Here is a 24,332-nt window from a genome sequence, read left to right as displayed (position 1 = left end):
GAGGAGGAGGAAGAGTGGGAGGGGGCCAGGGCGCCGGACCATGTGCAGGACTCGCCCCTGCTCACCGCTCTGTCTAGTTTAAGCCTCAACACTCTGGAGCGGCTGAGCTGTGCGCCGGCTTCACCGGACGGGTGCCACGGTGCTCCGGTTCAGCAGGACGTGTACAAAAGTGTTCCGGCTGCATTGGACGTTTACAAGGGTACTCCGGCTCCACAGGACCTGTACGTGCACATGGATGCCGTAAGCCAAGCGGTTCGCACCCACGAAATCACAAAGACCTCGCAGGAACTGGAACAATTACACAGGTGATGATTTATTATTACAGTATTATGATTATTACGGTATTTAGTTTTTTTCCACAAAGATAACCGTTCGAGATTTATATACTTAACAAAATAACATGCTTATTAGACCTATTTCAATTATTAAAAAAACAACAAGCTCAACAAATGACTAACTTACAAACTCAATATATTACTCACAAAATAGACTCAAACAATGAAATAAAAAAAACACTCAGTAATCCAATAAGTAAGTCACTCAAACAAATTTGCTAACTAAATTAATAAACAACTTAGTAAATCCTGGAATGGGTAGCTTTCATAACGCTCTTCTTTAATTCACTCGATAAATTATTCACTAACACTGAAAAACTACTTGAACAAAGGCAAACAACTAACTAACTTGGTTTCTCATTCAACACATAAATAAACTTGCACGCTAGTTAACTAGTTAGCTGTCCATTCAATCACTAACTAACTTGCTTAACACACAACAAAACATAACAGAATAGCAAAACATCACAGTGGACAATCGGTTAGAGCGTCTGCCTCACAGTCACACTGAGTCCTGGGGTTCAAATCCTGACACCGCCTGTGTGGAGTTTGCATGCCCCGTGCCTACGTGGCTTTTCTCCGGGCACTCTGGTTTCCTCCCGCATCCCCAAAACATGCAACATTCATTGTACAGTCTGAACTGCCCCTTAGTGTGATTGTGACTGCGACTGTTGTCTGTTTCAGTGTGCCCTGCGATTGGCTGGAAACCAGTTGAGGGTGTAGCAGGGGTGCTGGAGCCTATCCCAGCAGGCAGCTGGGATAGGCTCCAGCACCCCTGCGACCCTTGTGAGGCTAAGCAGTAAAGAAAATGGAAGGATAGATGGATATACCTCACTAATTGATTCTTTAAGTGACTAGATGTGAGTGCAAATGGTCGTTTGGGTGTACCTTGCCTCCTGCCCGATGACAGCTGGGATTGGCTCCAGCACTCTTGCGACCCTCGTGAGGATAAGCGGCTCAGAAAATGGATGGATAACTAAGCCACTCACTAAATTAGACTTCTTTCTCATGGACATCACATCTGTTGTTGCTCACATGGGAGCACAGCTGTGTGTTTGCGCGTGTGTGTGTCATAAGAATGAGGAAGTGTTGTAAAATGAATGCTACTTGGGGGACTTCCTCTGTTAGATGTTTCCCCGAGGAAGTTAAATCAAAAATAACCACGCATGACGCAAGCATGTCAGTCTTGACACACGGTACCTGTCAAGGTTTTTGTACATATTGTCAGTGACATAAAATTTGTATTTTATGTTTGTTTTCAGTCCGAGTGACGCGACGGACGGAGGCGGTGAATATGTCAAGGTTCGAGTCATTTCGCTACTTTTTATTCTTCCTGACTTGTGCGATGGTAGCAGTGACACTCACACACGCACACAGGCACACGCATACACATTTACACACAAACACATTGCAACAAAGCACAGAGGGGTAAAGGACATGAGAACAACAACACTGTGTGTGTTTTCTGTGTGTGCGTGTGCATGCATGGGTGTGTGTGTGTGTGTGTGTGTCTTTGTAAGTATGTAAGGATACAAAAGCCTCCCTGAGTGATGTCCCCTTTCCTCAATCACGTTGCCGCGGCAACCAGCCCAATACTCTAGTGTGGAGGCTCTGCCTATTGAGCCCCCATTGGCATCCGCCCCCTACACCCAGTGGGGATGCCAACTGCGGGTCCAGAAGAGAACTCCCTCTGGTGTTTGTGTGAGTGTTGAGTGTTGGTTTACTTACTGTGATGTCCTCCAAGTTCTCTAAGGATAAGAAGTTCTGGCTGGAGAAACAGCTGCAGGAGGAACTGAAGTTCAGCGGAGCCGACCTGAAGAGTCACGGCTGGTACCACGGACCCATCTCCGGGCAGGTAAGCTGACCAAATAAAAAGAGTTGCTTGTTGCTGTAACTCAGGCCTGAATGCTGTACAATTCTACACTTTGCTATCATTTGCATCTCAGTGAGTAAAATCGGTTTCGTTACCATTCACCAACAGCTGAGAGGTAAATCTCTCATCCATTGCATTTGAACGCTGCAGTATTATACTCAACTGTCTCTACCTCGCTGCACTTATTGTGGTCATCGACCGTGTTTTAAGAAGTAAACACACTTGTCTCTTCAGGTGTCTGAGAGCCTGGTTCTGAACCACGGCGACTTCCTCATCCGGGACTCCGAGTCCAGCCCGGGCAACTTTGTTCTGACGGTCCGCTGGGACCAGAAGACCACTCACTTCCCTGTCCAGGCCACGGTGATGCGTTATGGGATCAACTACAGTCTGGACCAGGAGCTGTTCGATTCACTGCCAGCGATGGTGGGCTTCTACACGGGAACCAGGGCACCGCTGACCCGCCGGAGCACAGCCAAGATTCACCAGCCAGTCAACAGGACAATGCCACTAGGTTACCTGGACCAGCGGGCCACGAGCCAGGCGGAGGAACTCTGCCCCAAAAGGTTTGTGATTCGGTCACCTCTAGGGATCCTTGGCTCCTGGAAATTCCTTTTGAAAATTCAGCCCCTGAAGCCAGTTTGACTTAGTAATGTGAAATTTGGTATTTGACACATTCCACTTAAGATGCTTTACAACAGTGGTCTCAAACTCAGTTCACCTCGGGGGCCATTGGAGGCACGTGCTAGCTGAAGCTGGGCTGCAACATCGGCGCACATGCACACAATTTAAATGAGAAATTAAACAAAAAAAAGTATTTTATATTCTTTGATACAAAATAAGATTACCAAGGAAGCTGGTATAAAAAAGTTGCGTGCAAAACTACCAATAAAACTCTCCATGGCAACACCACTGTAACTTTCACTGAATGAAAAATGTTTCTCTGCTTGCATCAAGCCCGGTCGATGACACGCCCCAAGAGCCACAACCCGACCGTGATTGGTAGGTTCATTAGCTCCACACACAACACTGTAAAAGTGCCATTCATATAAAACTTTAGGGCCGCGCTACCATTTAACTTTCATAGTAAGGCGGGGGCCACAAAATATCGTCTTGAGGGCTGCAAATGGCCCGCGGGCTGCCAGTTTGAAACCCCTGCTTTACAACTTCACACCTCAGTCACAACCTCCTGGTGGTAAGTTATGCGTGTAGCCAAATCTTCCCTTGGGGAGTCTGACGGAAGCATGGCTGCCATTCTGCGTCTGCGGCCCCTCTGACCAGCACCTAACATCCAACCACATTCATTCGTAGGCCAAGTGAATTAAGAGTCTTGCCAAGGAATACTCTGGTTTCAGGGTGTACTCTTACCCTGCACCATACCACCCACAAGCATATGAATAGATCCACAAATAGTCTTAAGAAGCCATGCCTGAACAGGCAGGAAGTCATCTTGGAGCTAGAAGCGGACATTTAGGTGTCAACCAGCCCTCAATTTAACAACAACAATTGTTTGAAAATCCAGTGCCCGAAGCCAATTTCAATTAGCAACATGAAATGTGGTATGAATGTCTATCATGGGGTGGCACGATAAACTGATTGGTTAGCACATCAGCCTCACAGTTCTGAAGACCCGTGTTCAAATCCACCCTCCCCTGTGTGGAGCTCACCTTCTTTCCGTGGTTTTGCAACGGCACTCCAGTTGCCTTCAGTTTCCACCCACGTTCCAAAAACATGGATGGCGGGTTAACTGGCGATTCTAAATTGCCCGTAGGTGTGAACATCAGTGTGAATGAGTGTTTTTATGTGCCCTGCAATTGTCTAGCGACCAGCTCAGGGAGTGCACTTCAAGAAGTCCAAAAAGACACAGGAAGTCAATCTTTCAGGCAGTTTTTAATTTAACTGTGTATTAAAAATCATTATTCATAACTGTCTTCTCTCTGCATGCAGCCCCTCGTCTGTTCTACGGCAAGACCACCAACAATCTGAGCGTTCTTCCTCCAATGATGATATCCGCGACATCAGTGAGTTCCATGCACGTCGTCATATCGAGAGTCATTTGTCGGTGAATCCAAAATCAGAAAAAAATAAATAAATAAAAATAGGCTGATACAATGATTTTTATGAAACACAAAAATACATTGAAAAACATTTTTTCTTAATTTGTTCCATGTTTTAGTCACTTGAACAGTGACACTATTTCAAAACAAAAATGTAACATTTCTTTCATGGCTTTATTTTTGTATTTATTATTCTTTGTAGGTGTTTATATAGCTGTTTTTAAAAAATATATAGTTTGTTTTAATTTGCTTGATGAGGTCAAACTAATAAAACATGCAACAAGTCGAAGAGATATTTTAAAGTAATAAAAAATTTGGAAAAAAAACATTTTAGAAGAGAATATAAAACTACAGGTGGTATGGTGGAGCAACCACTCAGCGTGTTGGCCTCACAGTTCTGAGGACCGGGGTTCAAATCCCAGACCCATCTGTTTGGAGTTTGCGTGTTCTCCCCGTGCCTGCGTGGGTGTTCTCCGGGCACTCCGGGTTTCCTCCCACATCCCAAAAACATGCAACAATAATTGGACATTCTAAATTGCCCCTAAGTGTGATTGTGAGTGCAGCTGTTTGTCTCTATGTGCCCTGCGATTGGCTGGCAACCAGTTCAGGGTGTACCCGGCTTCCTGCCCATTGACAGCTGGGATAGGCTCCAGCACTCCCCGTGACCCCTGTGAGGATGAGTGGCAAAGAAAATGGATGGATGTTTTTAATTAAGTAAAATCTTTTTGTAATGCAAAGAAAAGAAAAGATTGAAAATGTGCTGTTAGCTTTTAAAAAACAATCTACTTCTTTGTTTTTGAGTATTTTTTGTTGATTTCCTAACTTTGAAATGGGTCAGTATGCATTTTATTGTAATCGCGACACTATAAAACAATAAAAAAATATTTTAAAGAAAACATAAAACAAATATAATGTCAAGAAAGATTTTTTTTAATTTAAGAATAGATTTTTTCCCTCAATTTTTAAACTTTGAAATGGCTAAATTTGACCAGTAATGTTATTGTAGTGTCAATAATTTTTTTCTAAAATTACGGTACATGATTTTTCTGAGGAAAGCAGAATTACAAATTTGTGCCACTAGAAATTTGAATTATTTGCATTTGAATTTGACTGCAAAAAAACAAGTTTCAAGATTTCACGTACAAGTTTTTGCAACAAAATTGCACATGCCCCCCTCCTCCACATAAAAAGCACAGCAACATTCAATCCGTGTGGAATTCAGTTACATAATTTGAATTTGTATTGTTTAATTTCAATCATTGCACTGAAAACCTGAATCTGAATGATATACCGAACTTTAAGGAATATACGTTGCTCCCGAGTACAAGTCGCACCGGCCATAAAATCCATATAAAGAAGAAAAAAAAAAACATACATAAGTCGCACTGGAGTATAAGTCGCATTTTTGGAGGAAATTTACTTGATAAAATCCAACAGCAAGAATAGAAATGTCATTTAAAATTTAAATGACGAACAATTTAAAATAAAAATAGAATAGAAGCAACAACAGGCTGAACGGTATGCTTACGTGACGTGACACAGCTGAGAACGTGCCTGGTATGTTAACATAACATAATAATAGTTATTCCGATAACTATAGCATAAATAACAAACTAAGAAGTTTAACAAAACCATCCGTGTCACTGCAAATACCCGGTAACTAAAATCTAAAGAAATCTTCATCCTCTGTGTCACTTCTTAACAAGTCCGCTAACTCCAGAGGTAGCCGCTTCCACATCTACGTCGCTTACGTCAGACTCATCGTCAGTAGCAGTTACAACTAGCCTATTCCAGCCTTTCTGAATACCGACAGGATGGTTTTGGTTGTCACGGAAGCCCATACTTAGTCAAGCCATCCAATGACTTCCCGGAAAGTTACATGACGGATTCACCCGGAAGCTGTGCTCTCCATCCGTCATCCACTGCTCCCAGAGCAGAGGTCGGGAACATATGGCTTGTGAGCCATACCGGGCTCTTTTGGCGTTTGCATAATGGCTCGCGGAGCCCTCATAATGACATACCGTACATGCGATTTCTGTCGTCCGGGCAACGCAAATGACACAGAGGTTTGTCCGAGTGGAGTTGCCGTAGTTTGGGGTGGCAGGCAATGCAAATGACGCAGAGACAGTTTGTCCTAGTGGGGTTGCCGTAGTCCACAGATTTTGGGTCGAACGCCCATCGTGTCAACTACGTAATTATGGAAACGTTGTTGACAAAGGTCACTCAAAGAAAAAAATATGAGGAGTACTGAAGTTTTCCACAAGAATGGACAGCCTTTGTGGAGAAGGAGGGTTCTGCTGTGTGCCTATATTCACAGATGGGGAGTATGCCAAAGCATTCGTCCTCCATATTGCCAATAAACATTTTGCCAACTTTGCATAAAAACAAGAGAATCAAACAAATAAAAGACTTGAAGTGTTCACCATCCATCCATCCATCCATCCATCCATCCATCCATCCATTTTCTTAGCCGTTAATTCTCACAAGGGTCATGGGGAGTCCTGGAGCCCATCCCAGCTGTCAACGGGCAGGAGGCGGGGTACACCCTGAACTGGTTGCCAGCCAATCGCAGGGCACATTGAGACAGACAACAGCTGCACACACAATCACACCTCGGGACAATTTAGAGTGTCCAATTAATATTGCATGTTTTTGGAATGTGGGAGGAAACCGGAGTGCCCGGAGGAAACCCACGCAGGCACAGGGGAGAACATGCAAACTCCACACAGTCGGGGCCGGGATCGAACCCGTGTCCTCAGAACTGTGAGGCCAACGCTTTATCATCTGATCCACCGTGCCACGGTTCATCACACCATCATGATGGCAAATCAAATTGAATTCGTTCACAATAAACGGACGGAAGTCTCAACGCCTGGATGAAGCTTCAAATAATGACTGATGAAGCACCAGAAGTCGCATTAATTATCAGTACTTTTGTCATCATTTGTTAGCAATATCATAGCAATGTTATTTAAAATAATCTGCAGAATATGATTTTCTCTTCAATGGCATTTTTGTTCAGTCCTTCTCAGTTTTTATAAGTTACAGCTAATGTTGAAATGCTGAATTTTCAGAAATAGCAGGTACAGATACATGGGCCTAGCGCGCGCTCTTATGCTTGTCAGTGTGAAAATAACCGATAAGCAACTCAAAAAATAGATGGATGGATGTAATTATGTGTTAATAATTTCACATATAAGTGGCTCTGGAGAATAAGTCATACCCCCGGCCAAACCATGAAAAAAAAACTGCGACTTAGAGTCCAAAAAATTAAAATGTTATCCATCATTTTGGAACTGAATCTCAATCAAGATTATGAATTTAATCCTCAATGCAAATTCTAATCTATTCACCTTCGCAATATTGAAATTCAAGTTTAGCAATTTTAGTTCAAATATAAACGTATCAAATTCAGTTTCTGGTCTTGGTTTATTGGTCTTTAACCAATAAAAGAACAAAACAAACAAAAAAACATTTATAAAAGAAGAAAATGGCGTCATGTGTGGCCATCATTCTTTTTTCAGCTTGCTTCGGTAAAACAAACATCGCCATAGAAACTTGAGCACTGTCACACAGATGACGGCAACCATTAAGATTACACCCATCAGCAAGGCTGCTACGTCCAGGCAATAATATTGGACAGCAGACATCTTGTAGGAGTCAGTCCTCAGGTGCGACGCCCCCTTGTGCCTCATGACGAACTCAATCCAGAAGACAGCACGTTGCAGAGGCGGGATTGGTTGGTCGTGGTGCAACAGTGACAACTGCTGCATCTTGGTGCTGTACGATGGTTGGTGCAGAACCGTGTTTATGGCTTCCAGGAAGTTCTCCTGGTTCACTGTAGAGATGTCCAGTACCTTGGCTACACCCCTGACCTCCATCCGGAAGAGGTTGTCGTGCTGATCGAACATGAGCGGGAGTCCCACCAGGGGTACACCATGGTAGATGGCCTCCTGGATGCCATTAGTGCCACCGTGCGCTACAAAAACTCTGGTTTTAGCGTGGCCCAGTAGGTCATTCTGTGGAAGCCAGTCCAGGAGAAGCGTGTTGTTTCCAAGGGTGGATGGACGCTTACCCTGGTGCCTCCAGATCACCTTTTGGGGGAGACGGGCGAAGGAGGCAGCGATTTCATTCGTGATATCTTCGGGGAGGTCTGCCACAAGAGTTCCCAGAGTCATAACTACCACACCATGCTCCCCAGAACTCTGCACAAAGTCCTCGAGGTCAGCGGGGAGCGGGCGGGCCGGCTTGCACTGGAACCCAGACATGTAGACCACGTTGGGCATGGTGGGCCGTGGAAACTCGAAAGTGAAGTCGTTCCTCATCAGCCAGATGTCCGCAGACTGGAAGAGTTCCATGTAGTGTATGTCTGGGCCAAAGTACTGGTGGACAAAGGGTTTGTAGATAGCATCTGACACGTACCACGCCTGCCAACGTGTGAACAAGTAGTACATGACATTTTTAAGACGCTCCCTAAATGTCATTTTATCTGTCAGCTTGGCCCCTGGAATGGGGACATAAGACAAGGGTGAGGGTGCGATGGCCAGATGCGCCTCCCCCTGGATAGTCCAGCGGACGTTCAACACCAGGGGGAGACCAAGACGGTGAGCCAGCAGGACGCCGGCACCCATCGCCGGGTCAGCGAGAACCACCTCGTACTTGGCTTCTTGTAGGTTCCGCATCATCTCCTGGTCCTCGAACACATTAGCCAACATGTCCACTACTTGCTTATTTATGTAGTAGAATTGGTTGACCAGCTCGTGCTCCATTACCAGCAGCTTCCACAGGGAGGCGCCTTCCCGCCGCAAGCGGAGCATCCTGGCGACGAAGGAACCGAAGCTGATCTCGTCGAACCCGCTTGAGAAGTTCAGGGTGATGGTTTTGTAGAGCTGCGACTCGGGTTTGATGTACCAGCTGTCAAAGGGCCGCACAACTGTGATGTCGTGGCCACGGGCGTGGAGCTCCTCGATCACGACCTTCATGTTGATCCAGTGGCTGCCGTCAATGGGGAATACCAGGATCTTCCCACCTGCCGCGCCACCGCTAAATGCGTAGATGAGTGCTGCCAGCGTCAACAGCGTTGACTGGTACATGTCTGAGGCGGGACCCTGTTGAGAGGATGTTGGGATTAAATTCAACTAAATCAGTCAGCAGAGCAGTGATGCTGACTGGCATATGTCACAAACTTAAACTCAAACACATTAAGCCACTCAGCTTATAAATTTCAGGAGGATTTAGTAAATTATGGTTCGGTACAGTTCGATATAATACAGTTCTATAAGATTTTGTAAGATTTGATTCCGTAATGGCAGTGTGGTGGATGGCCGATACGGGGGGTCAAATCCCACCCCCACCTGTGTGGAGTATGATTGTTCTCCCTGTGTCTGCATGGGTTTTCCCTGGGGACTCCGGTTTCCTCCCACATCCCAAAAAGATGCATTGATTGAAGACTCTAAATTGCCTCTAGGTGTGAATGTAAGTGCGGCTGTTGTCTGTCTCTATGTGCTCTGCGATTTCCTGGTGACCAGTTCAGGGTGAACCCTGCCTCTCAACCGAATTCCTTCTGTGTTTTTACACACTTGGCCAATAAAGTTGATTCTGATTCTGATTCTGAAGATAGCTCCAGCTTGCCCGCGACCCTCGTGAAAATAAACCGTATGGAAAATATAATGAATTAATGATTCCGTAACATGTATGTTAAGGTTCCGTATGATTTGATACAATTAGGAACTATTCTGTCAGTATAGTTTGATTCAGTAGTTTAGTACAATTCTGTCCGATGTGCTTCAGTATGATTCTGTTGGGTCAGATTCTATAAGAAACAGTTTGGTTTGGTTTGATTTGATTCTGTAACTTAGGTTTGGTGAGACTCTTTACAATATGGTTCTGTGTGTTTCTGTACGCTTCCGTATGGTTTGATTCACAACATCCATCCATCCATTTTCTTAGCCGCTTATCCTCACGAGGGTCACAGGAGCGCTGGAGCCCATCCCAGCTGTGAACGGGCAGGACGCGGGGTACACCCTGAACTGGTTGCCAGCCAATCGCAGAGTACATGGAGACAAACAGCCACACTCCCAATCACACCTTGGGGCAATTCAGACTGTACAATGAATGTTGCATGTTTTGGAGATGTGGGAGGAAAGCGACGGGCCTGGCGAAACCCCACGTAAGCACGAGGAGAACATGCAAAGTCCACACAGGTGGGGCCAGGATTGAACTCGGGTCCTCAGAAATGTGAGTCCAACGCATTACAGCTGCTCCACCATGCCACTTGATTCATCACAGTGTGGTCCAATTTACTATCATAAATTACAGTATTGTTCAGTGCCATTTGGTTTGATTCGGTACGGTTTGTTATGGTGTTGTATGATTTTAGACAATTAGTCGTGGTTTGAGAGCACGGTGGATCAGCTGTAAAGCGTTGGCCTCACAGTTCTGAGGACCCGGGTTCAATCCCAGCCCTCCCTGTGTGGAGTTTGCATGTTCTCCCCATGTCTGTGAGGGTTTTCCCCAGGCACTCCGGTTTCCTCCCACATCACAAAAACATGCAACATGAATTGGACACTCCAAATTGCCCCCAGGTGTGAATGTGAGTGCCGCTGTTTGTCTCAATGTGCCCTGCGATTCGCTGGAAACCAGTTCAGGGTGTACCGCGCCTCCTGCTTGAAGTTAACAGTGATAGGCTCTTGCACTCCTGCAACCCTTGTGAGGAAAAGCGGCTAAGAAAATAGATAGTTGTGGTTTGTTTTGTTTCGGTATGGTTTCATTCTGTATATGATTCAGTATAATTCTGTAAGATCTGCCTTAAATTTGGTACTGAATAGTCCAGTTTGGTTGAATACAGATGAATACGGTACGAAAGCTATGGTTACAGGTCTGAACGATTTGGTACGGCACAATTCATCATGGTCATGTATGATCTGATTCACATGAATGTTTTTCAAACCAGGGGGATAGGCAAAGGAGAATATGCTTTTTTCCATCTTATCTTATTTAGATCAGCAATTGTATCGTTTGATGTTGTCCTGCTGCTATGATGTCACACAATTTACATCATCCTACCTGCAGTACATGCCGCACTGAACTGCAAACACACACACACACACACACACACACACACACACACACATATTTTCCACCATAATTCCTCGTATTTTTAATTGCATAACATCCCGATTGCACAACAATAACAATGGGCGGGAATTGTGGGACACGAGATCCCGCAAGGCATGTCTGAGTTGTTTTCCTTTTCTCAGTCCTCTCACGTTACACCACAGGCCGGAACCTAACCCCTTTATTGAGGCACCTTGTCTAAACCTGTTCCAGGGTATGAAGGTCAGAGAGCCATCGGGGTGATTGATGTCACTAATAGTAATAGTCAGCAGGCACATGTTCACGGATTTACACTCCAAACTTAAAGAAGGACACCTTAGAATGTCAACGTCGCCTGCTAACATGTATTCTGTACTTGTTATTATAAATAAACATACAGGCCGCATATTATCGAACAGGTACAGTATTCACACTCACATTCCACCTACAGACAATTTAGTCTTCAATTAAGCCACCATGCATGTTTTTGGGATATGAGGGGAAAAGAAGATTATAAAGATGAAGAAGATAGAGAAGAATATGAAGTATAAGATTGACTTGGTTTGTAGAAAAAACTTTTTTAAAAACCAAAATTAAGTATATTATAACATAAGAAATGTATTATCCTAGTATTTTTTTAATGAAAGTTGCTGAATTAAATAATAATATAACTTATGAACATTTTACAAGGGCTACAATTTGACACTCGAAAAAAATATTCATGCCGAAATGTTTTCTTTCTATGTTCAAGAGGAATTTTTGTACATGCATGAACAAGATAATGAAGATGTCCTGAAAAAAAAACAACAACTCACATTTTGATACTTTGACTGTCAAACAAACAGCAACTCCAAACTTTAAAGCTGGACTGTAATAAAACGGGAAACATGTGGAAGCCACAGCGTTCTTTCCACATTTTACTGGCGTGCACCAAAAAGATTGTTTGACTTACCCGGAGTGAGCGAGCGAGCGCGTGTGCAAGCACACGATGGCCTTCGTGGATCGAATGAACGTTGCCAGCAGGAAGCGCAATTCACTTCACTTTCTCCACCAGCCACATGACGCCGCTTACATAATTGTAGATAAGCCTCGGTGCAATTACAGTAGTTACCTGGCTCGCGCTTGTTTGAAACGTGTGAGTTTCACCACAGGAAACTTTAGCATTTAATAATGAAGATACATACATCCACCCATTTTCTTAGCCGCTTATCCTCACAAGGGTCCCAGGGAGTGCTGGAGTCTATTCCAGCTGCCAATGGGCATGAGACGGGCTACATCCTGAACTGGTTGCCAGCCAATTGCGGGGCACATTGAGACAAACAGCCGCACTCATAATTGCCCCTAGGGCCAATTTAGAGTGTCCAATTAATGTTGCATGTTTTTGGGATGTGGGAGGAAACCGAAGTGTTGTCCAGGCACGGGGACAACATGGAAACTCCACACAGGCGGGTCCAGGATCGAACCCGGGACCTCAGAACTGTGAGGCCAACGCTTTCCAACTGAGGCACTGAGCCGCCTAATGAAGATACATTTTCAATCCGAATCATTATCAATATATTCACTCATATCACTGTAAATGTGACCAATATTTTGGTGAATCACATTTGATCTTGGAAAATCAAATGAATAAAAAACTGCCGACATGTATCATTTTTTTTTAATTGAATCATCCTGCATCATCCCAGGTGGGCCAAATATCATTCATAAATCAAATTGTAACTTGAAAAATTTTATCATTAAAATGAATCACAACAGTAGATAAATTTTGTCGTATATCATCCTTGAATGAAAACGTATCTTTGTTCATGAGAATAAATATTGTTCTTGCATTGAATTAAAGCAGTGTCCTGATTAGCAAAGCAAAATAAATTTATCAATACAGCGTATTTCATGCACAAGTGCTTTATATCATTAAAATCATTTCAAAACAGAGAAATAAAACGTTTAAAACAGAGAAAAATAAATTAAAATAGTAAAATGAAAATAAAAGTACAATTAAAACAGCATATGGTGCAAAAAATATTTCAAGATGGTAATACTCTAAAAAGCATGTGAAAAAAGAAGAGTTTTTAACCGCGATTTAAAAACATTGACACTTTGGGCTTACATCACCTCTGTTGGCAACTTATTGCATTTTTTTGCAGCCAAATAGCTAAATGCTGCTTCACCATGTTTGATTTGGACTCTGCGCTCCACTATTTGACCTGAGTCATTCGATCTCAGAGCTCTACTGGGTTTGTATTCCGTAAGCATTTATTTCATGTATTCAGCACCTAAATCATTTAGTGATTTATAGACCAGTAGCAGAACTTTAAGATTTATTGTAAAGCTGATTAAATCCAATTCTTTTTTTCAATCAATTTTAAAATCATATGCTTGTGTGTAAGTAAGTGTCAAGTAAGTCAAGTCAAGTACGTGTAAAAGTGTAAGAACATTTGAATTTATTTTGAATGTGAACTGAACAGAAAACAAGAGGAACATTGAACCTAATAACACTTAAAGGTTATCAGTTTGTGTGTGTGTGCGTATTTGTGTGGCGTAAGTTGAAGGTCTCCTGCATGACGCCAACCTGCCTATATTATTAAACCCTAAAGGCACACAGTCACGGACATTGGCCATGAGCTCCATGTTCCACCAGTATTAAGCACTTGATTGAAACAGCGCATGTAAATCTGAACCTTTGTTCAGTGACTCATTGTCATTTTTCTGCAACAAAGGCTTTTATGACCAGTGTAACAGAATCTTCTGGTTTCTAGCAAATGATTGACACCTATTTGTGAGTGAACCATCTTTGGGACTTATGTGGTGTAGTCCAATGGCCCTACAAACCTGAGATGGCCTGTGTGAGAGAGGCTAACAGTTGCTGGCAACAACTGCACAACTGTGTTGCGTGAAGTCCAACAACTTCTTAGATGACCTTTTGTGAAAGACGCTACTGTTTCTGACCGACTGCTTGTATGTTGGACCAACGTCTGGAACTGTGGCATGCATCCCAATGGCCCAGTGCTGGAATTTGCAGCTGGTCGACTTCATGTAACACATTTGTTAAACAGTCAACATAAACTGCGCTTATAAAACCAAATAATCATTCAGTGATTCATTCATTGTGATTTTCCTTTAATAAGGCTCGGATGACCAGGATGAAAGAGGCTACTGCTTTCTGGCAAGTACTTCGCACCTGTGTTGGAGGAGTCTGCTAACTTCTGGACTTGTGAAATGTAACATGCAACTTTAACCCTAGAGAACCCAAGACTTCCAAATCCTCTTTTAAAATTTCATGTACTAACTAAATTAATCAATAAGCATCAAAGGAACACAAAAACATCACATTTGGAAAAATGTACTGATTTACTTGTGGTTTTGGAAAACAATTGAAACATGGATAGGAGAATCCCTACCAGCAGTCACTGCCAGGTGGACACATTTGAGATGTTGAGCTTCAAGGGTAAAAAGAGTAACTGTGGTGCGTTATGACGCCATGGGTTCTCTAGGGTTAATTGGGCACTCTAAATTGCACCTAGGTGTTATTGTGAGTGTGACAGCTGGCTGTCTCTATGTGCCCTGCGATTGACTACCAACCAGTTCAGAGTGTACCCCGCCTTCTGCCCGATAAGAGCTGGGCTAGGCTCCAGCACTCCTGCGACCCTTGTGAGGATAAGCGGCTCAGAAAATGGATGGATGATGAAGGGGCCATAAAATTCAAAATTCTTGGATGGCCAGTGTGAAAGATGTGACCGGTTTCTGTTTGAAACATTTCTATTAGGAGAAACAAACATTAAATACACATGCAAGGTCATAGAGGACTCATGGCTCCTTTTTTGTTTTACAGGGCCCTCTAGAGGAGACATCAAAGGAAAAAAAATCAATAAAAATCACTGTATGAAACAGGGTATGGAAAGATCTGCAAACATGGTTAAGAATACCAGATGCAAGGAGAATAATAATTAAAAAAAAATCAGTAAGCCTTAAATAACATCTGACTGGTCAAAACGTTGCGAGCTTAGAAACAGAATACAGAACAACCAAAGTCCCAAACACGCCCTCCCCCTATACCCCACTTTCATGTTTAAGGTCATCAAACAATGATGAAGCAAATAAACGTAAAATGCTCTTTCTAAGTGGTCATCAAATTAAAAAATGTGGAAGAGTAATGGCCTGCTAAACTTACTGGGCTACCATCAGCAGCGAACGTGAAATCAAGCGTTTTCTACAACCGGGGATGAGTCTTTCGCATCTCTATGGAGATATTTTGGCTGACTCTTCCTAGCAGAATTGTTTTAATCCATCAACAATTGAGAGTTTTTGTGCATGAACAGCGTTTTTAAGGTCCTGCTACAGCATTTAAAACAGATTAAATTCTGGACTTTGACAAGCCCACCCAAATACCTTAATTTTGTTATTTTTAAGCCACTCAGAAGTTAACTTGTCGGTGTATTTAAGATTGCTGTCCTCTTGTGGAACCCAACTATGCGTCCGCCTGAGGTCACAAAATGACGCCCAAACATTCTCCTTTAGGGTTTTCTGATAGAGATCAGAATTCATGGTTACATCCATCACAGCAAGTCATTCAGGTCCTGAGAGAGTGAAGCAACCCCAGACCATAACACTACCACCACAGTGTTTGACTGTTCCTGTGATGTTCTTTTTCTGAAATGCTGAGCTATATTTATTCCAGATATAACAAGACATACCAATTCAAAATAGTTTAACTTTTGTCTTGTCACCCCATAGAATATCCTCCCAAAACTCATGTTAACTATTGAATTTTGTAATTTTGGTCAGGATGGAACTTTGCCTTGGATGGCTTTTTTTTTGCGAGGCACTTCCTTATTGTTAAATCATGAAAACAGACCTTAACTGGCAAGGGAAACCTGGAGTTCTTCAGTTGTTCTTCTGTATTCCTTTATGACCTTCCGTATGAGTCATCGCTGTTTTCATAGGGTGATTTTTTTAGCCTCGCCATTCCTGGAAAGGCCAGGGTTAGGCTTAGTGTGTCATTGTTCCATGTTTTCACCATTTGAGAATAATGGGTCTCACTTCGCCGCTGCACTCTCTGATTATCCTCTCCTCAGCACCTCTATTTCTATTTACATTGATGTTACAAAAAGGAGACAGCAAGCAAAACATAGTTGGAAACAAAGTGTACTTGTTTGTTCATGTGTGTGTGCAAATGTGTGGAAGATTGCTGAGTACATGTGTGGTCATCATTTCTTTAACAGGGAGCGGGTGCTCCTGGTTCTAACAGTTCTGATGATTAGATGTTTTTGTTCTCGCTATCTCCTGCTAGGCGGCTGCCACGTTACCTAGAGCAGTGATTCCCAAACAGTGTGCCGGGGGTACGTTACTGTGCCATGTGCGTTCTTCAGGTGTGTGGTGGGAAGTTATCCAATTTTATGTAATTGCTAAAAAAAACATTTATTTCCAAGAAATCATGTATTTTTATTCTTCTATACATGCCAGTGAGGCACAATGACAGACAGAACAAAAAAATCCTCTTCTATTAGATGGCATGAATTACATACAGTAATTTATCGATCCATTTTTTGGTGACATTTACTTTTGTTGGTGTGCCGTGGGATTTTTCAATTGTAAAATATGTGTCTTGGCTCTATAAAGGTTGGAAATCACTGGACTAGAGAAGAGCAAAGCATTTCTTTATTGGAAGGAGCTGTATGATAATTATATTCACAATTATTCCTACATCTATCCATCAATTTTCTGAGCTGCTTACCCTCATGAGGGTCGCGGGAGTGCTGGAGCCAATCCCATCAGATAATTGGGCAGAAGGCGGGGTCCACCCTGAACTGGTTGCCAGTCAACCGCAGGGCACATGGAGACAGACAACAGTCACACTCACAATCACATCTAGGGGCAATTTAGACTCTCCAATTAACGGATGTTTTTGGGATATGAGAGGAAACCAGAGTGGCCGGAGAAAACCCGGACAGGCACTTGGAGAATATGCAAGCTTCAACCCAGGTCCTCAGAACTGTGAGGCCAATGTTTTACAGCCACAACACCTGCCACCGCTGTTGTAAATATTTAAATAAATGACTGTTTGGTAGTTAAAATGTATCTTCTTATTTTTGAAGTAACATACAGTTATTCTTTAAAGTCAAAACTCCAAATCCAATGAATGAATGGATGAATGAATGGGTAATTGTGTAATAAACGTAAATAAAAACAGAAAAGACTTATCTGTGAGTCTTTTTCCACCTATGCTCAATTAAATAGATTTCAGAGACAGTACATTTAATGTTAAAACTCATAAACTTTGTTTTTTTTGTACAGATTCACTCATTTTAAATTTGATTCCTGTAACATGTTCCAAAATAGCTGGGACAAGAAAATGTTTACCACTGTGTTTTATCACCTTTCCTTTTAACAACACTCGATAAGCGTTTGGGAACCGAGGTCGCAAACTGTTGGAGTTGGAATCCTTTCCCATTCTTGCTTGATGTACAACTTAAGATGATCAACAGTCAGTAGTCTCTATTGTCATATTTCTCACTTCAAAATGTGACACACATTTTCAACAGCCACACTGTTGTAACACAAGTGGTAATGTGGGCTGGCATCATTATCATTTTCAAATAATAAAAGCTTAGATGACCAGTATGAGCGTAGCTACTGTTTCATAAACTGCTCAACATCTGCTCTGTTCCCTCTGCAGCTCTTCACTCCACCTATGATGTACCGTTGCCATCACTATCCAAAAGTTCAGATCGTTCTTTGCCTGAACCCGATCAAGAGAGCCAGCGTCCAGACTCGGACGGCAGCTGCTACACAGAACTCTATCCGGGCCCCCAGAGCTTTGTGGAGAGACTCCATGCCGAGGAGGGTCCGAGAGGAGTGGACTTGTTTCTCCCTCCGGTGGTGGAGACAGTGTCCTCTTTCATGCCCGCCAGCTACTCTTCGCCACTGATGCCCGGGGAAAACAAACCCCTGGACGTGGGCATCCTGCAGCGGGTTAAGGAGCTCCTGGCAAGGGTGGACCCCCAGACGGCCGCCCTACACATCACCAAGTGGGATTGCACGGTACTGATCCCGCCTGGAACCCACTGAAGCCTCACCAGATAGATAGATAGATAGATAGATAGATAGATAGATAGATAGATAGATAGATAGATAGATAGATAGATAGATAGATAGATAGATAGATAGATAGATAGATAGATAGATAGATAGATAGATAGAGATAGATAGATAGATAGATAGATAGATAGATAGATTCTGTCTGACCTCATCACAGTACAGAATCAGCATTTATCATTCTAAATGATATAAGGTTCAAGGTCTGACTTGGAAGGAAGGCGTTATTTTGTGACCATTATCTTGAATCAAATGGCCATGACATGGGGTTCCTCAAGGGCCGCTTATTGAACCCTTTTTTTTTCCAGCCTGGATATGTATAGCATATGTACGATCAGAATCATCTTTGTTACCAAGTATGTGCATATGGTTAGTGATATGATGGTGACTTGGCACTTTTTGGCTCTTAACAGGTTGCTCGCATCCTGGAGGTGCACCCAGAGATGCAAAGGATGATGGGAGTTAGCTCAGGGGTGGAGCTGCTCACACTGCCACATGGACAGCAGCTTCGATTGGATCTGCTGGAAAGGCAAGCTGCACCCGGACACACCCACTAAATCACCTGACGACATTATGAAGGCTTTCCCGACAGTCGCCGACACGTTTGTGGCTATGTAGCAGCCCCAGAAAAGTAAAAAAAAAAAAAATAAATTCGGCCCCCAAAGGCACTTTTACTCAGACCCATGAAATTTGGCAGGTGTGCCTGTCATTAGTACACCAACAGACAAGTCCAAAAGATACACTGACCAAGATATATAGTAATGTAATATGCATGTCTATCATGAGAAGACACACAATAGTTTTAGGAAACCATATATGGAATACTGTCTGTCATGCTCCTGGATTCCAGCCAGGGCTGGGCGTGGCCAGCTAATCTGAAGGTGCACACCTGCGCCTCATGACCTTTGATTAAGACCCAGTACATATAGGACCCGGGGGACGACTGTTACTCTGCTAGATCGTTGCCTCTCATGCCTCGTTCCCGCACTACCGTACTCCTGACGTCTACCTCCCGTGTACCGACCAACGCCTGTCTCCCGACCTACCCCGTAAGCCTGTCGTTACTGATCTTGCTGCTTGTTTGGACTGACTCCCTGGTAACCGACATTGGAACAAATAAAGGCTTATTCCGCACTGCTTACCTCTCACCTGAGTCGTGCATTTGGGTCCACCCCCGAGTCTCGTCCGTGACACTGTCTGCCACTTTGGCTCGAACCTGCCATTTTAGAGTCATTTTTTTACACCATTTCCAGAAATCCTTACATACTTTTGGAAATCAAGCCCCCAAAGACAGCTTCACATACCAACATGAAATTCAGTATACGTCTGCCAATTACAGACCCCCCAAAAAATGTCTCATTAAGTGGTACTTGAAAAGGCACAGAAAGTCTCTGAATTGTAGTTTGAGGCCACCATTTTGTGGTAAGTTTAACTATTTTCAGAGATCCTTCAAAAACTTACTCCTAGATGCTCAATGTCTGATTACTACCAAATTTTAAGCATGTATCATGTACAGATGTTGTGACTGAATTTTGATAAATTTGGATTTTCGTAATTGTAGGTATTTTGACAACTTGCCATCAAACATGATACCCCATTGCAGTTTTTTTGTTTTTTTGGGGGGGGGGGGGGGGGGGGGGGTGTTGTCCTTGTTCTCAGCACCCAACACTAAATACCCGTTTCATTGAGCAACAGGAAATTTGGTACAAATGTCTACCATGGGATGGGTGGATGACAATGAATTATGAGAAATGAGTTTTTTGTCAAAAAACCCAAATGACAGAAAAGGCCTCTTCAAACAAAAAATGGACCACTTCCTGTGGCAATGTGGGAATAGTTTTTGGTGCGTCGTCTCATGATACTACTAAATTTCATGTAGCCAAATGAAATCGCATTCACGTGTTGTATTTTCAAAAATCTGTTGGACAAACTAATTTTGGAAGGATGCTTAGCAATAGCCAAAAACTACCGTAGTTTCATTTTGCATCATGAAATTTGGTTGAAGTGTCTATCATGTCTTTACCCACAAAAAAAAAAAGTCTCAAGAAGCTGGAAAGATGGACAACAGCGTGTTGTGACAAAATTGCCTTTTCATACAAAAAATGAAAACAAAATAAAATGAGCAAATTGACCTTAAATTGTCCTCCGGACACCAAAACACATTTTCAAAAGAAATTCCAGGGTTCAGTGATCCCGGAAAAATGACACCAAACTGTCTTACTCTTCTGGCGTACGTGTCCCACAGGCTTCACACGATGGCCACCATGTTGGCCGTCAATGTTTTGGGGTGCACGGGCACCATCGAAGAGCGAGCCTGCGCGCTGCACACAATGATCGGCATCGCCGCCGAGCTCAAGAGCAACCTGGGCAACATGTTCGGATTCTCTGCCGTCATGAGAGCGCTGGAGCTGCCTCAGGTAAACACATCCTATGTCCCGTGTGATAGGAACTGATACGGAATGAGAATCCTGGCCACGAGACCGCCACGGATAGAAATCTGTGGCTTATTGTATCCGGGAATCTGTCGTGAACAGCAACAGCTTCTTTTTGTTCCAGGTGACTCGGCTGGAGCAGACGTGGACGGTGCTGCGGCGGCGACATACAGAGGACGCCGTTCTCTACGAGAAAACTCTCAGGCCCTTCATGAAGAGTCTGAACGAGGGCCGAGGTACGCGGTCTTTAGACATACCCGCTGGATGTCTGCTTAAATGTGACGTGTTCACGAAGCAGCAAAACTTCCCCCCGTTAGCACACATTCAAGTACAGCAACAAATGAAAAAAGATATTCTAATAGGGAAGGGTCCCCTGTACGCTCAATATTTAGTCATCAAAAGACTGTATTTGCTTACAAAAAGGCTGCATCAGCCAAAATAGTGTTTTGCCCTTGAAATCAGTTTTTTTTTTGTTTAAAGAAAAGGTGATCTTAGACTGCAAAAAGATTTTAACATTGCATTTTCTCATGAATACAAGAGATTTGTACAATATTTACCAATCAAACACTTTTTGCTTACAAAAAGGTGATTGGTCACGGGATTTGAAAAGGTTGGATTGAGATCAATTTATTTTTTTCTCAAAATTGAACTAGTTTTAAGAATTGAAACAAAATGTGCTTACAAAAAGACTACATTTACATTGGGCTCTGTTTAAATAAATGCCTATATTAGCTCACAAAAACATTAGCTTTCAAATAAAATCTCACTTTGTTCACAAAATGTATTTTATGAAAATGTGGTTTTGGATTGAAAAGATTATTTGACCACAACACGGCTGTAAAACATAAACTAAAAATGTTTCCGTTAAAACACTTTGATTTGTTTGCAAAGAGGCTACAGGAATGGCTATGACCAATAAAACATTATTTGTTGAGTAAAATTATCTATCATGACACAAAAAAGTAATAGTTTGCCACTTTTTGTTCACAAAAAGGCTACTTTAGGTAATGAAAATCTTATGCTTTGTTTTGAAAAGATTATTTGCTAACAAAAAGTCTACATGAAGGCCGTCGTATATGTGTGCAATGCAGAAAGCTGCTCCGCGTCCGAGACCACCTTCCCTCACATGCTGCCGCTGCTGCGTCTTCTGGAGAAGAGTGCGGCTGTGGGCGGGGGGCCCGAGGAGGGCGAGGGGGCCAAGGGCCCCGAGGGGGTCGAGGGGTGGGAGACGGCGGAGGCCGGTGGGGACGTGGACGTGCTCATGTTCCACCTGGCAGCCGCCAGGAGCGCCGCCCAGCTTGGCGCCATCTACGCTGCCAACACCCGCAACAAACTGCAAGGTAGGAAAAGCAAACTTGGAATGTTGAATATCAAAGGAAATAAATCAAATTCATGGATCAAATATCATACATATTCACATACATTTGTATATCAAATATCACATATATAGCAAATATACATCCATCCATCCATTTTCTTTACCGCTTATCCTCACAAGGGTCACGGGCAGTGCTGGAGCATATCCCACCTGTCATCGGGTAGGAGGCAGGGTAACACCCTGAACTAGTTGCCAGCCATTCGCAAGGCACATTGAGACAAACAGCCGCACTCATAATCACACATAGGGGCAATTTAGAGTGTCCAATTAATGTCGCATGTTTTTGGGATGTGTGAGGAAACCGGAGTACCCCGAGGAAACCCACGGAGGCACCGGGAGAACATGCAAACTCCACACAGGCGAGTCCGGAATTGAACCCAGGACCTCAGAACTGTGAGGCCAACGCGTTAGCAGCTGATCCACCATGCTGCCACCCGTATTTAAATATCAAATGAAAAATATTTTTGACAGCATGGGTGTTTGCCATGTTTTTAGATTCATTTAAATTAAAAATGGTATTAATTAAATCATTGAATTTGAAAAAGGTTTGAAATAAAATCTTTAATTTTGGGTTATTAATGATGAATTCTGAATATATGTTATAGATATGAACGGCTTTTGTGTTTGTGGTGGTAACTAATGTAAATTGCAAATATGAACTCCAGACCAACAGAGCGGCGGCCTAAAACGTGAATGTAGCTCGGACGCATGTGCCACAATATTAGGAACAGCTGAGACCGCTGCAGCGCTTCAGCGACCCGTGAGCCATTTCTTTCTGTTGCAGACTTCCAGGAGCAGTCAGACATCTCGGAGGTCTTCTGCACGGAATTCCAGATGCGGCTGCTGTGGGGGAGCAGGGGAGCGGCGGAGAGCCAGGTCCGGCGCTACGCCAAATTCAACCAAGTGCTGACCGCCTTGTCCAACAGGCTCGAGCCCCCGCTGTGCTCGGCTAAGCCTTGAAAAGAACCCTCCAGATAAGACTCGAGGCGTTTTGTTCTTTCGGCGAGTTAGCTTAAAAGTTAGCGCGTTAGCTTGCTTCGGATGTGACAGCTCGCGGGTTCGATCCCCGCAGTCTCCCTTTGTCTGCCGTACTCATACAACAAAGCCTGATCTCTTTTACTGACAGTTGTCGATTTATTTATTGGATAAATTTGATTTCATGAAATATATTCATTACTTTTTCAAAATGTATGGCGTTACTCATTAATTGACTATTAAAAATATATCAAATCATTGATTTATTGTTTGTAATACATTTTTAAATACTAGCAAAATAAAACATGTTTACATAAAATGGATTGTAATATTTATTTTATTATTCAACTGGTTACATGATGTTTATAAATTAATATTGCACAAATAACATTTTACATTCATTTTTAGCATTCATCACTGGCAGATATATGATTATCAAATTCATTAAAAAAAGATTATTTTATTACTAAAATGATTCATTTTTACCTTACCTACAAACATCCTGGCCAGTTGTCCTTTATAAAAATTACTTAAGAACATGTTTTACATGATTTTTACCATGAAAAAGACGTTTTAACCAGTGTAATTCAATATCAAAACAAGAAAACAACTTTTCATTCCTTACTACATTTGAAACTTTTATGGATGTATAAAAATAAGCCCTTGCCCCCCAGACACCTTCAGTGCCCCACTTATAGAAATTGAGCATATAGAACTTGTGGTTTTATGAATTTGTGTTATAAAAACAGTGCAGGCGGGACCTCCACAACCCTCTTATCGCGTTTCCGTAACGCACAAAAGTAGTATTGTCAAATGTTTACGTGTTTTGTTTCATTTGTACTTTAATCATCTGGTACCATTTTTTTCTTTCCTTTATATATCAATTGTTTAATATTATGACTGAGAGAAGTACATCTTGTAAAAACTATTATGTCAGCGACCATATTCAGATGTGCAGTATTTACTGTCTGTATGAATGAAATGTAAGAGAAATTATCCAGGAATTTCCCCTGTAAAAAGTATTTTCCCAAGTATGTAATGAATCGATGTAATTTTTGAACTAAGTAAAGATTTCTACTGTATTTCAATTCATTGAGA

At 42.7% G+C, this 24,332-nt stretch overlaps 2 protein-coding genes across 3 annotated transcripts in view; one reads left to right on the top strand and one right to left on the bottom strand.

The window, feature by feature from the left end:
• Positions 1-24,332, top strand: part of sh2d3cb (SH2 domain containing 3Cb) — a 34,919-nt gene extending 10,587 nt beyond the window's left edge. For both annotated transcript variants that reach the window (XM_061816263.1, XM_061816262.1), the window contains 11 exons: positions 1-305; positions 1,598-1,637; positions 2,080-2,190; positions 2,443-2,771; positions 4,153-4,226; positions 18,031-18,395; positions 18,863-18,978; positions 20,695-20,866; positions 21,006-21,117; positions 21,973-22,221; positions 23,044-24,332. The exon at positions 1-305 is cut by the window's left edge and continues 215 nt beyond it. In XM_061816263.1, coding sequence (XP_061672247.1) covers positions 1-305; positions 1,598-1,637; positions 2,080-2,190; positions 2,443-2,771; positions 4,153-4,226; positions 18,031-18,395; positions 18,863-18,978; positions 20,695-20,866; positions 21,006-21,117; positions 21,973-22,221; positions 23,044-23,219 — 2,049 coding nt within the window. In that variant the 3' untranslated portion in view covers positions 23,220-24,332. The remainder of the gene's footprint in view (positions 306-1,597; positions 1,638-2,079; positions 2,191-2,442; positions 2,772-4,152; positions 4,227-18,030; positions 18,396-18,862; positions 18,979-20,694; positions 20,867-21,005; positions 21,118-21,972; positions 22,222-23,043) is intronic.
• Positions 6,707-12,655, bottom strand: LOC133498940 (UDP-glucuronosyltransferase 2A2-like). Its single transcript, XM_061816280.1, has 2 exons — positions 12,310-12,655; positions 6,707-9,370 (listed from the first exon to the last, which is right to left on the bottom strand). The coding sequence occupies exon 2, from the start codon at positions 9,353-9,355 to the stop codon at positions 7,772-7,774; it is 1,584 nt and encodes a 527-aa protein (XP_061672264.1). The 5' UTR covers positions 9,356-9,370; positions 12,310-12,655; the 3' UTR covers positions 6,707-7,771.

This window comes from Syngnathoides biaculeatus, chromosome 4, assembly GCF_019802595.1.
Source record: "Syngnathoides biaculeatus isolate LvHL_M chromosome 4, ASM1980259v1, whole genome shotgun sequence".
NCBI lineage: Eukaryota > Metazoa > Chordata > Actinopteri > Syngnathiformes > Syngnathidae > Syngnathoides > Syngnathoides biaculeatus.
Note: the sequence above shows the minus strand (reverse complement) of the source record. Positions and strands in the feature narration are given on the sequence as shown.

Bases quoted from the DNA above. Each gene is read 5' to 3' on its own strand.
- LOC133498940 (XM_061816280.1), bottom strand. From the start codon at position 9,355: ATGTACCAGTCAACGCTGTTGACGCTGGCAGCACTCATCTACGCATTT.